At 48.1% G+C, this 18561-nt stretch overlaps 1 protein-coding gene across 3 annotated transcripts in view; it reads right to left on the bottom strand.

Moving 5' to 3' along the window:
* The window catches only part of E(z) (histone-lysine N-methyltransferase E(z)), a 104616-nt gene that overhangs the window by 65550 nt on the left and 20505 nt on the right, over window positions 1-18561 (bottom strand). For all 3 annotated transcript variants that reach the window (XM_068346362.1, XM_068346361.1, XM_068346363.1), the window contains exons 2-4: window positions 16871-17037; window positions 16375-16583; window positions 2032-2217 (exon numbers count right to left, since the gene is read on the bottom strand). In XM_068346362.1, the coding sequence (XP_068202463.1) occupies window positions 2032-2217; window positions 16375-16583; window positions 16871-17009 (534 nt within the window). In that variant the 5' untranslated portion in view covers window positions 17010-17037. The remainder of the gene's footprint in view (window positions 1-2031; window positions 2218-16374; window positions 16584-16870; window positions 17038-18561) is intronic.

Raw genomic sequence — 18561 nt, 5'->3', positions numbered from 1 at the left:
CCTCCCCTAACCACCGCTAACTAGGGAGGGGGTAGTTAACCCTCGTTAAAAATCTAATGGCTCGTCATTCAGCTACGCCGAAAGTAATCCATCCATCCATATACCATGGCACTTCCCCCAATTTTGGGGGGTAGCCGACATCAACAAAGAAACAAAAACAAAAAGGGGACCTCTACTCTCTACGTTCCTCCCAGCCTAACAAGGGACTCAACCGAGTTCAGCTGGTACTGCTAGGGTGCCACAGCCCACCCTCCCACATTATCCACCACAGATGAAGCTTCATAATGCTGAATCCCCTACTGCTGCTACCTCCGCGGTCATCTAAGGCATCGTAGGCAGCAGCAGGGCCTACCGGAACTGCGTCACAATCGCTCGCCATTCATTCCTATTTCTAGCACGCTCTCTTGCCTCGCTCACATCTATCCTCCTATCACCCAGAGCTTCCTTCACTCCATCCATCCACCCAAACCTTGGCCTTCCTCTAGTACTTCTCCCATCAACTCTTGCATTCATCACCTTCTTTAGCAGACATCCATTTTCCATTCTCTCAACATGGCCAAACCACCTCAACACATTCATATCCACTCTAGCTGCTAACTCATTTCTTACACCCGTTCTCACTCTCACCATTTCGTTCCTAACCCTATCTACTCGATATACACCAGCCATACTCCTTAGACACTTCATCTCAAACACATTCAATTTTTGTCTCTCCATCACTTTCATTCCCCACAACTCCGATCCGTACATCACAGTTGGTACAATCACTTTCTCATATAGAACTCTCTTTACATTCATGCCCAACCCTCTATTTTTTACTACTCCCTTAACTGCCCCCAACACTTTGCAACCTTCATTCACTCTCTGACGTACATCTCCTTCCACTCCACCATTTGCTGCAACAACAGACCCCAAGTACTTAAACTGATCCACTTCCTCAAGTAACTCTCCATTCAACATGACATTCAACCTTGCACCACCTTCCCTTCTCGTACATCTCATAACCTTACTCTTACCCACATTAACTCTCAACTTCCTTCTCTCACACACTCTTCCAAATTCTGTCACTAATCGGCCAAGCTTCTCTTCTGTGTCTGCAACCAGTACAGTATCATCTGCAAACAACAACTGATTTTCCTCCCATTCATGGTCATTCTCGTCTACCAGTTTTAATCCTCGTCCAAGCACTCGAGCATTCACCTCTCTCACCACTCCATCAACATACAAGTTAAACAACCACGGCGACATCACACATCCCTGTCTCAGCCTCACTCTCACCGGAAACCAATCACTCACTTCATTTCCTATCCTAACACATGCTTTACTACCTTTGTAGAAACTTTTCACTGCTTGCAACAACCTTCCACCAACTCCATATAACCTCATCACATTCCACATTGCTTCCCTATCAACTCTATCATACGCTTTCTCCAGATCCATAAACGCAACATACACCTCCTTACCTTTTGCTAAATATTTCTCGCATATCTGCCTAACTGTAAAAATCTGATTCATACAACCCCTACCTCTTCTAAAACCACCCTGTATTTCTAAGATTGCATTCTCTGTTTTGTCCTTGATCCTATTAATCAATACTCTACCATACACTTTTCCAACTACGCTTAACAAACTAATACCTCTTGAATTACAACACTCATGCACATCTCCCTTACCCTTATATAGTGGTACAATACATGCACAAACCCAATCTACTGGTACCATTGACAACACAAAACACATATTAAACAATCTCACCAACCATTCAAGTACAGTCACACCCCCCTCCTTCAACATCTCAGCTCTCACACCATCCATACCAGATGCTTTTCCTACTCTCGTTTCATCTAGTGCTCTCCTCACTTCATCTATTGTAATCTCTCTCTCATTCTCATCTCCCATCACTGGCACCTCAACACCTGCAACAGCAATTATATCTGCCTCCCTATTATCCTAAATAGCGTGGATTGTATTTCGGTTACGGAACAAACTAGATTTATTGCAAAATTATTTTCCAACGCACTATGCAATTACCTGATACTGTTGCACTAAGGTATCGACGAGTTCAACAAAAATTTCATCATCGATAAACCCTGTTTCTCGGTCGCCGTGAACTTTGCCATCGTAGTTGCGAATCAGCTCCTCTATGAACTTCCCATCTTGATCCAGGACTTCATCACCCATGTATGGAATGTTGTGTAGTTCTGTTTCATCCTCCACCTGAAGTTAAGTGCAATGGGAAGAAGAACATTGTCATGTATATTACACATAGCCAAAATACAAATACTGTACTACGATACATGCATCATTAGTACTAACCCACAGATAAGAGCCCAACTTTGTAATGATATGTGAAATTACTTGTTAAAATAATTGTAAACATCTACAAAAATCACAAATTTTAAGTAATTTGTATTTTTCCTAACATACTTACCGAGAACTACTTTCTTAGGAGTTACCTGGAATCTCCTCTCAACCGACCAGAGTTTTGTGTAGTCTACCCTGCTTCCGTTTTCTGTGGGGACTAACCCAGGCGTAAGGAGAACGTGCCCTGAGGGTAGTCCTGAGCTAGGTCGGCGTTAGCTTGGGTCTTGCTCATCCGTAAGTTCCTAGGATGGTACAAAAGGTTCTTCAAGGGCAGAAAGGCACTCGGGGAAGGTAGGGAGAGCCATTACCCGAAAGTAGTTCTCGGTAAGTATGTTAGGAAAAATACAAATTACTTAAAATTTGTGATTTGTTCCAACACAGAGACTTACCTCGAACTACTTTCTTAGGAGACTTACAATTTAGGAGGTGGGAGTGTCTTCCTGAACTTCAGACCCAGCTAACCGGACGTCCCGCAACCTAGATGTGAACTAGGTTGCATAATATATCGGAAAACGAAAGGTAGGGTAAACTACACAAAGAGCTCATGTTAGTGTCTAAGTACTCACCCTTTAAAAAATTCCATGATGCTGAGTCCTGTGACGAAGTTGTAGAGATGTGTCTTCTTTGGTTTGTATGTGTGGTTATCTCCGAGCAGGGATAGGAAAACGGGGACTAGGGTGAAAAGGAACGAACCTGTGTCTCTTGGTTTTGTTATCCGCGATTGTACCTGGGGCTTCACCGTTAAATTGCTTGGAGCGTGGAGATGACTGTCCCAATAGAAAAACCGTCTAAAGATCTCCTCGAGTAATCCTTAAGATAATGTGCTGTGAAGGTCGACTGATTCGACCAGGTGCCTGCTCGAAGGATCTGGCCCACCGCTATGTTCCTCTCAAAAGCTAAAGACGTGCTTAGATCCCTAATGTCATGGGGCCTAGGAGTACCTGGCAGGGGCAGTCCCTCCTCATTATAGGCTCTGACAATAACCTGTCTCAACCAAAAGGAGATGGTATTCTTAGATACCTGCTTCTTCGTAACACCCGTGGAGACGAAAAGATTTTTTATACCAGGGCTGAGATGAGCAGTCCTCTTAAGGTACTTTCTAATGGCACGGACGGGGCACAACTTCAAATCTTCTGGATTCCCTGTCTTAGGAATGGCTGGCATTGAAAATCCCTCGAACTTCGGATCCCAGACCGCTGGATTCTGAGTTTTTGCCACGAAAGAAGGGACGAACTTGAGGGAGATTTCTCTCCACCCCTTCGAATGAGAGATGTCGTAAGACACCCCATGGATCTCTCCTACTCTGTTAGCAGAGGCCAAGGCCAACAAGAAGACCGTCTTGAGAGTGAGATCCCTGTCTACTATATCCTTCAGGGGTTCGAACGGGGGATCTCTTAACATTTTCAATACCCTTGCCAAGTCCCACTGCGGCACCCTGGAGGCTTGAGGAGGGCAAGCTTGTTCGAAGCTCCTGATGAGCATAGAAATGTGCCTAGAGGTGCCCAGGTCGATGCCCTTCAATAGGAAGACTTGGCCCAAGGCTGCACGGACCCCTTTGATAGCCGGAATTGACATGCCCACTTCGTCTCTGAAATGCATTAGAAAATCCGCGATATCTGGGACTGAGGCTTTGAGGGATTTGATGCTCTTCGAAGCGCACCACTTCGTGAAAGAGGCCCATTTCGCTTGGTAGACCGCTGCCGACGACCTTCTCAGGTATCGCGACATCTTCTTAGCCGTTCCTGTTGAATATCCCTCCTTCCTCAGGAGCCGCTCAATAGTCTCCAGGCGTGAAGGCGTAGAGACTGAGGATTGTCGTGGAACCTTAGGAAGTGTGGTTGCTGTAAAAGATCTGGCCTGTCGGGTAGAGGCCACGGAGGAAGGCATGCCAGGTCCCTTAGATCCGCGAACCACTCCCTCTCCGGCCACCAGGGCGCTACCAAAGTCATCTTTAAGTTTCAGGCCATCCGTACTCTGTTGAGCACTTGCCTGATCAATGTGAAGGGGGGAAAAGCGTACACGTCGAGGTTGTCCCATTTGTGCTGAAAGGCATCTTCCAAGGCCGCCTTTGGGTCTGGGACAGGAGAACAAAACACGGGGAGTTGTGCGTTCAGCCTGGTTGCAAAGAGATCCATCACCGGCGAACCCCATTTTTGAATAATGAGTCTGGCTACTTCTGGGAGGAGGGACCACTCTGTTCCCACTATTTGTCCCATCCTGCTGAGGCCGTCGGCTAGGACGTTCTTCTTGCCTGGAATGAACCTTGCTGAAATCACTATCTGGTTCGACTCTGCCCAATCCAGGATCTCCAGAGCGAGATCGCACAACTTCTTTGATTTTAGGCCTCCGTGTTTCTTTATGTACGCGACTACTGTGGCGTTGTCGCACATCAACGCCACCGTGTTTCCCCTTAGAAGGTCGACGAACTGCAGGCAAGCTTCTTGGACTGCCTTCAACTCCAGGACGTTGATGTGTTGCCCTTTCTCCTCGTCCGTCCAGGTTCCTCTCGTCGTCTCGTTGAGGAGATGCACTCCCCACCCCTCATTGGAGGCGTCTGTGAACAGAAGCATCTCGGGAGGCTCGGTTGCGAAGGGCATCCCCTTGAGAGTATTTGACCGACACTGCCACCACTCCAGGGAGGGTATTGTGTCCGGCAGGACAGGGATTAATTTGTGGGGCGAGTCTACTTGGTTCCAGAGACCCTTCAGGTTCCATTGGATGCTCCTGAGCCTGAGCCTCCCTTGGGGAACGAGTTTCTCTAACGACACTAGATGCCCTATCAGCCTTTGCCAGTCTTTGGCTCTCCTGGGTTGTCTCGAAAGGAAAGGCAGGAGGATCCCTTCCAGGTTGTTCACCCGGTCCTCTGACGGAAAGGCCTTCACTAGTCGGGAGTCCAGTGTCATCCCCAAGTAGGTTATCCTGGTGGAGGGCGACAGATTCGATTTTTTCGGTTGATCGTGATACCCAAATCCTTGCAGAATTGAAGTAGCCTTACACCTTGCTCCTTCAAAACTCCCTCTGAGGAGGAAAGGAGCAACCAGTCGTCCAGGTATTGAATGAGGCGAATACCCCTCTCGTGAGCCCACACCGAAACTGTCGTGAAGACTCTCGTGAATACCTGGGGAGCTGTTGACAAACCGAAGCAGAGAGTCTTGAACTGTAGGATCTGGGCACCCTACTTCACCCGGAGAAACTTCCTGCATGAGGGGTGGACCGGGATTTGAAAGTATGCGTCCTTGAGGTCTATGGTCATCATGTAGTCCCCTTCCCTCAAGGACTGCAAGACCAACTTCGGGGTGTCCATTTTGAAGTCCGTCTTGCAAACAAACTTGTTGAGGGCTGACAGGTCTATCACCGATCTCCATCCCCCTGTCGCCTTTTCTACCAGAAAAAGTCGGCTGTAGAAGCCTGGGCCCGGATGTAGGACCTCTTCCATTGCACCTTTCTCCAACATAGTGGACACTTCTTCCTGAAGGGCTGCCCTCTTCAATGGGTCCTTGGCTGCCAGCCACTCCGCCAGACTGGCTGGAATCAAAGGTGGAGGTTCCGTTAAGAACGGGAGTCTGTACCCTTCTTTCAGTACGGGTACTGTCCAGGGCTCCGCACCATGAGCCCTCCAAGCTTGCCAATATTGTCTGAGGCATCCCCCAACCTGAGGCTTGGGCAGGAGTAGGAGGCCTCCCACTCTATCTCCTCCTGGAGGAGCGGCCTGAACGCCCTCTCCTGGACGCTGAGTATGCCGTCCTAAAAGAGGCAGACGCTGCTGGGGCTCCTCTACGGGGGGGCTGTGGTGGTTGAGCTAGGAGAGGCATGAGAAGTAGAGGGCCCATCCGACGTTGATCTCCTGTAAGCGGGTCTCCTCACGGGGTGGGGTCTGGGTGTGCTCACATCCTTCCTTTTCGAGACCTTTTCCATGAGCTCCTCCAGCTGTTTCAACGGAAACAGGGAGTCACCCCACACAGGTAGGCTCCTCAAAGCCCTTGCTTCTCTGTCAGGGATCTTCCGGGAAAGCTTGGCCAAGATCATATCCCTTTTCCGAAGTACCCAGTTAGCTGACAGGGCAAGAGACTGATAAGTCAAGAACTTCAAGGTCTTTCCCCCGGAGATGATGAGTTCCTTCAGGAGGTCTTGTTTCGCCGGGTCTGTCAAGTCGTAGGTGGCTTGCACACCTACCAGAGTGGAGGCCCACCAGTCCAACCAGGAGGCGACGTGGACCAAGTCTTTGGACATTCCTCCATCATTGCAGCCTCTGACAGTGAAAAACAAAATCGGGGCTGATGCGGCTCTGTCTTCTGGGGCACCCTGGCTCAATACTTCCATGGAAGATTCTATTTTGCAGGCTCCCGGTCGCTGCCCTTCTGGGACATAAAACTTACTCTGGGACCTGAGTCCCTGTAGTAACTTTGAGGAACTCTGCGACTTGGGGGCCTCGGCATTGCCCGCCACAATCTTGTCTACGTGGGCACGGCCCAGGACCAAATCCCTGGCCACAGGCAGCGCCAGGGAGGGTTTCTGCTGTACGGGGGCCTCCATCAGCCGATTTAGGCTGGACCGCCAGGAGTCCTCGTCGGCTGGAACAGGTTCTTCGATCCGGTGATGTCTGCGTATAAGGCCTATCACCCTACGATATGCCGAGTCCTCGGTTGGGGAACCTTCCCTGTCGTCAGCAACACCCGCTGCCTGATTCCGAGGTGCCAGGTCAACGGGCACTCCCAACGCCCGTCGTGGTTCAGGCTCAACGAGCACCTCCCTGCGGTGGTAACGGTCTGCTCCGACGGAAACTTCAAACTTCCGCACTAGGCCCGGGTGTCGGGACGGGAATCGCCGTGTCAGCGAGGACTACCGTCCATAAAATGTCTTTGGAGGACGAGGACGCGTCTTCCGTGGGCTGGCCCGACGGAGGAAGCCGTTCTTGTGAGTCCAAGGGCCGAGTCAGCTGTGCTGACCCGACCAGGCTGCCTGTCCGAAAGCTCGGCTCACCCCGCTGGGCGGGTTGAGCCAGAAGCTTCGCGGCCTTACGCCTACCTGAAGAGGCCTTCTCGCTCTGTTCCTTGCGAGGGTCATACTTGTGGCTGGTCGAGGGCCTTCGTGGAGAATATTCTCTGGACCGGCGGCTTGGAGAACGCTGAAACTCGCTCCTGCGGGGAACGAAGACCCATTCACCATTGGGGGACCTACTCTTCCTGTACTTCCTCCTCCGTGACCTGGATCGTCTTCTACTATACCTTGAGCGGGACCTTGAGCAGGAGCGCCTGCTCCTGGATCTCTCCCTCCTCCGCCGGCGCCTCCTCCTCGCTTCACCCTCTGAAGAGACCGAAGAGCCGCCCTCCGAAGATCCCGACGATACTGCATAACCCGACTGACGGACGGGAGCGGGGGCCACGGAGGTCTTCGCGATCTGTTGAGTTCCAGAGGTCGAGGGTTGTAAAAACGAGTCCGGAACCGCCGTCAGAGGAACTGGAAAGGAGGTCGGTCGCACTACGCTGGGGAACCAGGTATCTAGGCCATCTTCCATCCGCAACGGGGACCTACCTGGCGTTTTCGGGAGCTTCCACCCGAAGGGCTCCCCTACCGTCGAGTCTAACCTATCCTGGACGCTATCAGCTGCTGAAGTACCTGAAACACAGGCCCAAGACGCGGGCGAAGAGACAGGCACATTGTTACTCCACATGGGGTCATCGGAGGAGACGTGCCCCCCAATCACAAGGGCAGAGTCTCCAAGACCCCCAGACAAAGCACTATCAGGCCCCCCACTAGCCTGTGATGGTCCAGCAACCCCCACATCATGTAAATTAGACTCTTGGGGAAGCGCCATCGGCACCTTCCCCGCAACGGACTTACCTCGTCCCCTACCCTGGGTAGGGGAAGACGAGACAGAAGCCCCGTCAGACCGTCCACCTGGTGACGGTAATGGCGAAGAGATGCTTGTCTTCCTGGGAGATCGTTTAGAGGATTTCTTCTTCTTTGTGCTATAACGCACCCACTGGATTTCATTCCAGCTAACACACTCCGCGCACGTATCCGTCGGCGAACACACTCTGCCCCTACAGGAAGAGCAAAGGGAATGCGGGTCCACCTCCGGCTTGGAAAGGAACGCTCCACACGACTTCCCGGCTCTAGGCCCAGGACAACGGCGGGTCTGCTCCATCACAACACAACCACAAGACACAGGCACAAAGGGAATGAATAAGGAAATCACTTGGGAAACACAAGGGAAATAAGTGAACACGCGAGAACACAAGGGAGAGCACAGAGATACCACGCGGTAACCACGTGGGACACACGAGTCGGGACACAAAGGGTCGCAAGAGAATGGAGAGCGGCGTGATGGTATCACGACGCGACCAGAGAACTTACTGACGAGCGAGACCCAAGCTAACGCCGACCTAGCTCAGGACTACCCTCAGGGCACGTTCTCCTTACGCCTGGGTTAGTCCCCACAGAAAACGGTAGCAGGGTAGACTACACTAAACTCTGGTCGGTTGAGAGGAGATTCCAGGTAACTCCTAAGAAAGTAGTTCGAGGTAAGTCTCTGTGTTGGAACAAATATCCTTTTGGATTGTTACATAAAAAATAGGTTGAAGGTACTGGACTACATCAAATTCATATACAGAAGTTCAACATTTGGAAACCCCAATTTCTTCTTTAAAAATTAATAGCCTTATCTATGTATGTATTCATGTTACTGAACTTAACTTATTGCGATACTTTTTTTTGCATTTGTTATTTATATTTTTCTTCATTGCTTTTCTTTTTCCTGTCTACAGTGGGTTGCTTTCCCTCTTGGAGCCTTGAGATTGTAGCATTTTGTTTTTCCAACTAGTGTAGCTAGGCTAGTAATAATAGTAACAGTAAGAATAATGTTATTTTCATTAGTAAAATAAATTTTTGAATATACTTACCCGATAATCATGTAGCTGTCAACTCCGTTGCCCGACAGAATTCTACGGACGGGATACGCCAGCGATCGCTATACAAGAGGGGGGTGTACTCACCAGCGCCATCTGTGGCCAGGTACTGCAGTACTTCTTGTTGACACCACCTCAATTTTTCCTCGGTCCACTGGTTCTCTATGGGGAGGAAGGGTGGGTCAATTAAATCATGATTATCGGGTAAGTATATTCAAAAATTTATTTTACTAATGAAAATAACATTTTTCAATATTAATCTTACCCGATAATCATGTAGCTGATTCACACCCAGGGAGGTGGGTGAAAACCAGTGTACATGTATATCAAGAAGCTAAGTATCCCGTATTTCATATTATCAGTTATTCAAAATAACAATGAAATTATAAGTACCTGGTAAGGAAGTCGACTTGAACCATTACTCTGCCTTTAATAAGTTCGTCTTCCTTACTGAGCGCAGCGTTCCTCTTAGGAGGCTGAACAACTCTAAGGTGCTGAAGTATAAAGGGCTGCAACCCATACTAAAGGACCTCTACACAACCTCTAACCTAGGCGCTTCTCAAGAACGAATTGACCACCCGCCAAATCAACTAGGATGCGGAAGGCTTCTTAGCCTACCGTAACAACCCAAAAACAACAATAAAAGCATTCAAGAGAAAGGTTAAAAAAGGTTATGGGATTAAGGGAATGTAGTGGCTGAGCCCTCACCTACTACTGCACTCGCTGCTACGAATGGTCCCAGGGTGTAGCAGTTCTCGTAAAGAGACTGGACATCTTTGAGATAAAATGATGCAAACACTGACTTGCTCCTCCAATAGGTTGCATCCATAATACTCTGCAGAGAACGGTTCTGTTTGAAGGCCATCGAAGTAGCTACAGCTCTCACTTCGTGGGTCCTTACCTTCAGCAAAGCAAGGTCTTCATCCTTCATGTGAGAATGAGCTTCTCTAATCAGAAGCCTTATGTAATACGAAACTGCGTTTTTGGACATAGGCATCGAAGGTTTCTTGATGGCACACCATAAGGCCTCTGATTGTCCTCGTATAGGTTTTGACCTTTTAAGATAGTACTTTAGAGCTCTGACAGGGCAAAGAACTCTCTCTAGCTCGTTACCCACCATGTTGGAAAGGCTAGGAATTTCGAACGATCTAGGCCAAGGACGTGAAGGAAGTTCATTTTTTGCCAAAAACCCGAGCTGTAAGGAACATGTTGCTGTTTCGGATGTGAATCCTATGTTCCTGCTGAAGGCGTGAACCTCACTAACTCTTTTGGCTGTTGCAAGGCAGACGAGGAAAAGAGTTTTGAGAGTAAGGTCTTTGAAAGAGGCTGACTGGAGAGGTTCAAATCTAGGAGACATAAGGAACCTTAAGACTACGTCTAGATTCCAGCCTGGAGTGGACAAGCGACGTTCTTTAGAGGTCTCGAAAGACTTAAGGATGTCCTGTAGATCCTTGTTGGAGGAAAGATCCAAGCCTCTGTGGCGGAAAACTGATGCCAACATACTTCTGTACCCTTTGATCGTAGGAGCCGAAAGAGATCTAACATTCCTAAGATGTAACAGGAAGTCAGCAACTTGGGTTACAGAGGTATTGGTAGAGGAAACTGCATTGGCTCTGCACCAGCTTCGGAAGACTTCCCACTTGGATTGATAGACTCTACGAGTGGATATCCTCCTTGCTCTGGCAATCGCTCTGGCTGCCTCCTTCGAAAAGCCTCTAGCTCTAGAGAGTCTTTCGATAGTCTGAAGGCAGTCAGACGAAGAGCGTGGAGGCTTGGGTGTACCTTCTTTACGTGAGGTTGACGTAGAAGGTCCACTCTTAGAGGGAGAGTCCTGGGAACGTCGACCAGCCATTGCAGTACCTCTGTGAACCATTCTCTTGCAGGCCAAAGGGGAGCAACCAACGTCAGCCGTGTCCCTTCGTGAGAGACGAACTTCTGAATAACTCTGTTGATGATCTTGAACGGCGGGAATGCATATAGATCGAGATGGGACCAATCCAGCAGAAAAGCATCCACGTGAACTGCTGCCGGGTCTGGAATTGGGGAACAGTACAATGGGAGCCTCTTGGTCATGGAGGTGGCGAACAGATCTATCGTTGGCTGACCCCACAAGGTCCAAAGTCTGTTGCACACGTTCTTGTGAAGGGTCCATTCTGTGGGGATGACTTGACCCTTCCTGCTGAGGCGATCTGCCGAGACATTCATATTGCCCTGAATGAATCTCGTTACCAGCGTGAGGTTTAGACTTCTTGACCAAATGAGGAGGTCCCTTGCTATCTCGTACAGCTTCCTCGAATGAGTCCCTCCCTGCTTGGAGATGTATGCCAAGGCTGTGGTGTTGTCGGAGTTCACCTCCACCACCTTGTTTAGCAGGAGGGACTTGAAGTTCATTAAGGCCAGATGTACTGCCAACAACTCCTTGCAATTGATGTGAAGCGTTTCCTGTTCCTTGTTCCATGTTCCCGAGCATTCCTGTCCGTCCAAGGTCGCGCCCCAGCCCGAGTCTGATGCGTCCGAATAGAGATGAAGATTGGGGGTCTGAACAGCTAACGAGAGACCCTCCTTGAGAAGGATGTTGCTCTTCCACCACATGAGAGTAGTCTTCATCTCTTTGGTAACAGGAATAGAGACCGCTTCGAGCGTCATATTCTTGTCCCAGTGAGCTGCTAGATGGAATTGAAGGGGGCGGAGGTGGAGTCTCCCTAACTCGGTGAACAGGGCTAACGATGACAGGGTCCCTGTTAGACTCATCCACTGTCTCACCGAGCATCTGTTCCTCTTCAGCATGCTCAGTATGCACTCTAGGGCTTGGTTGATTCTTGGGGCCGACGGAAAAGCCCGAAAAGCTTGACTCCGAATCTCCATTCCCAGGTAAACGATGGTTTGCGAAGGAATAAGCTGGGACTTCTCTAAGTTGACCAAAAGACCCAGTTCCTTGGTCAAGTCCAAAGTACAACTGAGACTCTCCAGACAGCGACGACTTGTGGGGGCTCTTAACAGCCAGTCGTCTAAATAAAGGGAGGCTCTGATGTCCGCCAAGTGGAGGAATTTCGCAATATTCCTCATCAGTCGCGTAAACACCATAGGTGCCGTGCTTAGGCCAAAACACAGGGCTTGGAATTGGTACACAACCTTTCCAAAAACGAATCTCAGAAAAGGTTGGGAGTCTGGATGAATGGGGACGTGAAAGTAGGCGTCTTTCAGATCCAACGAGACCATCCAGTCCTCCTGCCTGACCGCTGCTAGGACCGACTTCGTCGTCTCCATAGTGAACGTCTGCTTGGTGACATAAGCATTGAGCGCACTGACGTCCAGCACCGGTCTCCAACCTCCTGTCTTCTTGGCCACCAGAAAGAGACGGTTGTAGAAGCCCGGGGATTGATGATCCCGGACTATCACCACTGCCTCCTTCTGTAACAGGAGCGACACCTCTTGATGTAACGCTAGCCTCTTGTCCTTTTCCTTGTAGTTGGGAGAGAGGTTGATGGAAGAAGTGGTCAGAGGGGGATTGCGGCAGAATGGTATCCTGTAACCCTCCCTTAGCCACTTGACAGACTGGGCGTCTGCACCTCTTCTTTCCCAAGCTTGCCAGAAGATCTTGAGTCTGGCTCCTACAGCTGTCTGGAGAGGAGGAGAGTCAATGTTTGCTTTTCGAAGACTTGGTACCTTTCTTGGACCTGCCCCTGTGACCGTCTGGGCGGGTACCTCCTCGGCTGGGGGCTCTGCCACGAAAGGGCGGAATAAATCTGGTAGCAGGAGTATCAGCCACTGGGGTGCGGTAAGTTCTAGGAACTGAAGGAGCAACCTAAGCCTTCCGTGCTGAAGAGGCCACAAGGTCATGCGTGTCCTTCTGAATAAGAGCCGCAGACAATTCCTTGATAAGATCCTCAGGAAACAGGAACTTAGAAAGAGGAGCAAAAAGTAACTGTGACCTTTGGCAAGAGGTGATACCAGTGGAAAGGAAGGAGCAAAGTTGTTCCCTTTTCTTGAGGACTCCCGATACAAACATAGAGGCAAGTTCGCCGGAACCATCGCGAATTGCTTTGTCCATACAGGACATGATCAGCATGGCCGAGTCTTTGTCAGATGGGGCAGTCTTCTTGCTCAAGGCCCCCAGGCACCAGTCGAGAAAATTAAAAATTTCAAAGGCGCGAAAGACTCCCTTTAAGAAGTGGTCCAGGTCAGAAAAGGTCCAGCAGACCTTAGAGCGTCTCATAGCCGACCTTCGTGGAGAGTCAACCAAACTTGAGAAGTCAGCCTGGGCAGAGGCAGGGACCCCCAAGCCTGGTTCCTCTCCTGTGGCATACCAGACGCCCGCCTTAGAAGTCAGCTTAGGAGGTGGAAACATAAAAGACGTCTTTCCCAGTTGCTGCTTGGACTGCAACCAATCCCCTAACATTCTCAAAGCTCTCTTTGAAGATCTAGCGAAGACGAGCTTAGTGTAGGCAGACTTAACAGGTTGCATGCCTAGAGAGAACTCGGATGGAGGAGAGCGAGGGGTAGCAGAAACAAAGTGATCCGGGTATAACTCTCTGAACAGAGCCAGGACCTTGCGAAAGTCAATGGAGGGTGGCAATGACTTGAGTTCCTCCACATCAGATGAAGGATCATCCAGGTGAGCAGCTTCATCCTCAGAAACCTCATCACCTGAGGGTTGAGAAGCGAGAGGTAAAGTTAAAGCGGTATGCTGAATGGCTGAATCCTGAAGAGCGGGTGCATGCGCACTTGCGGATTCATCCTCAAGTCTCTGTTGAAGAGGATGAGGGCTGGTAATGACAAAGTCATGAGGCTGGGATGAAGGAGGTTCTGCGGAGGTCTGAGGAGCAAGCGTGGTGAGAGGCGACTGTTGTAAAACATGAGGCTCATGCTGCATAGACTGCGTTTCAAGCTGAATGGGAAGAGGCTCAAGCTGAGGCGAAAGTGGTAGATGCATGCGTTGAGATGGCTGACTCATAGCATGAGGTTCCTGCCTCGAGAGTTGCGCTTGCTTCAAGGGTTGAGGTGGCTGCGCAGAGAGAGGCTCTTGTCTCACGAGTTGAGGTTCTTGAGGTGCTTGCCTCGAGAGTTGAGGTTCTCGCCTCGAGGAAAGTGGAGGTGGCTGCTGCGAGAGTTGAGGTGGCTGCCTCAAGGATGGTAGAGGTTGTCGTACCTCAAGAGGTTGCTGCCTCGAGGATGGTTGTAATGCAAGAGACTCCTGCCTCAAAGGTAGAGGAGGTTGTTGTAAAGCATAAGGCTCCTGCCCCCAGTGTTGAGGAGGTTGCCGCGTGGTAAGAGGCTCCTGCCTCAAGGAAAGTGGAGGTTGCTGCACAGCGCTGGTATCTGGCAACTCCCAACGCGGCAGCTCACGCATGGAGGTAGCTTGAGGAACCTCAACATCATACGTCTGGCAGATTGGACTGCGCAGAGGAGGAGGAGCGCTCGCAGGAGGAGGTGTATTAACCTTCTCTGCCTGAAACTCCCGCATCAACACCGCAAGCTGCGACTGCATAGTCTGCAGCATAGCCATCTTAGGATCAACAGAAGTTGAGGTCTGTTGAGGCATAGCTTTAACAGAAGTTGAGGTCTGTTGAGGCATCGCCTTACCTCTCTTAGGAGGCGTGCAGTCACCAGATGACTGCGGCGAGTCCGAGCTAGCCCAATGGCTACACCCGGGCTGTTGGACTCGCGCGGTCTGGACTTTACGCTTAAGAGGTCTTGAGACCTGAGTCCAGCGTTTTCTCTTTTCTGCAGACGAGGAAATTAAGGGCTCAATCGTCTGAGAGTGGAAGTGACGATCTCTATAAGATACGCCCGCAACCACTGAGGATACTACTGTGCGCCGATCAAGGCCTGCCGAACCCTTTTGCCCTTCGACATTGCTTCTCCCCTGGGCTTGGGAGCTTGCAAGAGGTCCCGGACTGGGAGGACGACTGGCACGCACAGAAGTATCCTCACGCGCAACACTGACACTGACACTAGCACTAGGCACAGCACTGGCACTATCACTTCCCACTGCACTTTTCACTTTAAGTTCCTTGACGTCTGCCAAGAGGAACTTGTGGTCACTCACTACCGACTCCACCTTATCACCTAAAGCCTGAATGGCACGTAAAACATCCGACATATCAGGCTGAGCACTAATAGTAGGTTCGGGGGTAGCCACTACAGGGGGAGGAAAAGGATGAGGATCATGGGGGGATGAATAAAGCAAAGAGCGAGCCGAACTCCTCCTAACTCTCTCCCTCTCTAACTTAGTCGTATATTTAAGGAATTGAATAAAATCAAATTCCGAAAGACCGGCACATTCCTCACATCGATCATCCAACTGGCAGGATTTTCCCCGACAGTCGGCTATCACCACTGCCTCCTTCAACAAACGGTGTGAGGATCAACCGAGGCCTTCGGAAGACGCCTAACACAAGTGCTAACTCTACATCGTCTTTGGGTAGGAGCTTGTGAATGGTCGGACATCTTGAATCAGAGAACAGTCAAAGGGGGTTTCCAAATTAAAGCAAAGATCGTTATACCATTAATCAAAATTAATCCAAAAGCTATCTAAGCTAAGGGAAAAGCTTCCTGTATAGCGAAAGCTGAAATCTCAGAGCAATACTTCACCAAAACCGTGAACAAAGACTCCAAAATTATAAGCGTATCCATGTAGGTCTTGCCGGAAGCACGACAGAGGAAAAATTGAGGTGGTGTCAACAAGAAGTACTGCAGTACCTGGCCACAGGTGGCGCTGGTGAGTACACCCCCCTCTTGTATAGCGATCGCTGGCGTATCCCGTCCGTAGAATTCTGTCGGGCAACGGAGTTGACAGCTACATGATTATCGGGTAAGATTAATATTGAAAAATAACAATTATTACAAGAATGATATTTACTAAAGTTTACTCTAATCCAAACACATGAGTAATTTTAATTAAAAGAGGAAAATCAAGGCAAGTGTTTTAATTCAGACCAATAAAAATTCAAACTACAGTTGAGTATACTGTATAGGTACTTTAAGTCTTTCAAAATCTATAAGTGTAAAATCAATTTACCTTGCTAACTTAAATAAATTGATGAGTTTTGAATGATTCTGTAAAGCTCCATATACTCAAATTGAACTTGTATAAACCAACCATGAAATTCTGCTGAAGCGGTGCCCATGTGTACATAGTCGGTATGGGATTGACTGCATTTATCGTCTTGATAGGAACGCAGAGAGGTTCGCTGCAAGAAGAGGTAACATGGGTACGTCTCATTACAGCTTGGTGGGGTGGAGCTTCCACAGAACAAACCCAAACAGGTCCCATCCCGACAACTGACTGGTCCTCGGATTCCAGAAGTTCTAGTTTTGATGTAACGGTAATAATGAAAAAAAAATATTACATATAAACTCAGTCTTAACTAATCATACATAGCCAGCAAAATACTTCAAAAATTTAATTGAAAAAAAAATTATAAACCATTTCTATAACATACAGATGAATAATCCATGAAATTTGGGTAACATTACATTAAATACGATACTGTAATTAAAATTGCATTTTATTAAGAACTAAATTTAAGTTTATAATAATGTTCCTCGTTCTTTTATATTGTCTCATTGTCTCTAATATCAACACACTCACTTACTATTAAGTTTTTCTCTGTTATCATTCCAGGCAGCCTTAATTTCATCTGCCCTTTTGAATCTCTTGAGGGATCTGAGGCGGGTATATTCGGATTTTACACGTTTCTTCCATTCTGCTGACACCCTTCCCCTTACTGCCATCACCTGAGCACACAGCTTTAAATTTCGCCTGTAAACAAAAAGAAATTAACGTTTAATTGCACAAACATACTATGATTTCACACACATCTACAATTCTGTACTGTGAACATTCAGCATTGATAAAACATTCTAGAGAGTAAAGTCATAAATGGACCATTGCTTGATCATAGAGCACTTTCAGGGCTGCAATGCAGCAAGGTTCTCCAGAATGTTGATGTGCAAATAAAGATCATCTGATGTCCTCAGCCCTAAAGCAACAAGGTCCTCCAAGTCTAAGCCCCATCCATACATTGATATGTCTGAGAACAGAAGCATCTCTGGACAAGGCGTATACTCTCTGAGAGGTTCCAATCATCAAACTACCAAATCCGGTCGCCCCTCTCTTTCTGGCTAAGGGGGACCAAATGGGAGACGCCTGCAACCAAAACCTTCTACAAAAACGACAAGTGACCAAGGACAACCTACCAAAGCCAAGATGGTTGTTCCTGCTTAACAGAAACTGAACTGTACTTGCTGAGATAAGACTCTATGATAAAGATCCACTGCTGCCATACCTATCAGCTTGACAAGATATTTCATCCTCTGATAGGCATGAGAACTATCTTTTCCCCATTCACTAAAATCCCCTGATTCTGAAGATGAAAGGATTAGCCAATCCTTAATATACCTCAAGAGAAGAATCCTATGTGAGTGAGACAAAGAGGACATCAATGTGAACACATGAGTGGATATTAACAAGAATGTAGCCAGCCATAGTCAAAGAACTTTGAACTGGTATACCACCATATTCTAGATAAAGCAAAGGTGTTTCAGGAACAACGGATAATGGGGAATTGGTATTTGTTTACAAGAGCACGCTCCCAATTTACTCCGAAATTATGTAATTCTACAGCTTTCCTCTTTGTTTACAGTAATTAGGAGGTTCTTTAAATGATGGGAAAGCAAAAAATAGCAAGATATGTTGCACAAGAGGGGGGAGAGGGGGGTTGAGGAGGTACTAAACGACCTGGAACCGACATCGTCAACATAGTCAATCAAAGACAAGTTCCTGACGTCAGCGCACATTTGGTATACTGTATATTCAAAATATATACTAAATTATAAATGGAGCAATTACTCAAAAGTGTAACTATTTGTGATTTTCTATTTTATTTGGTAAATATTTGACAACAAATCTTATTTTTTAACGAACTTTTGATGAGAATGACTATTTTTGCAGCGTATGTCTGTATTAATTGGCGGAGAATTGGAAGGCATCCTTAGGTAATGGTCAATAGATGGCGTTAGTGTAGCAAAACGTCGTCTGAGAAAACTAGTCAATCTCAAAATAGTTTCTTAAAAAAAAAAAACTTTAATAATATTTACTATCAAATATTTACCAAATATACAATTCGCAAATAGTGACAGTTTTGAATAATTGATCCATTTTTAATTTAGTATATCTTTTGAATATGTACCAAATGTCCGCTGACGTCACGAACTTCTCTTTGATTGACTAGTTGACGATGTCGGTTCCAGATCGTTAGTACCTCCTCAACCAACCCCTCCACCA

The sequence above is a fragment of the Palaemon carinicauda genome, chromosome 22 (assembly GCF_036898095.1).
Source record: "Palaemon carinicauda isolate YSFRI2023 chromosome 22, ASM3689809v2, whole genome shotgun sequence".
Lineage (NCBI taxonomy): Eukaryota > Metazoa > Arthropoda > Malacostraca > Decapoda > Palaemonidae > Palaemon > Palaemon carinicauda.
This window is presented reverse-complemented; position numbering and strand designations above follow the sequence as displayed.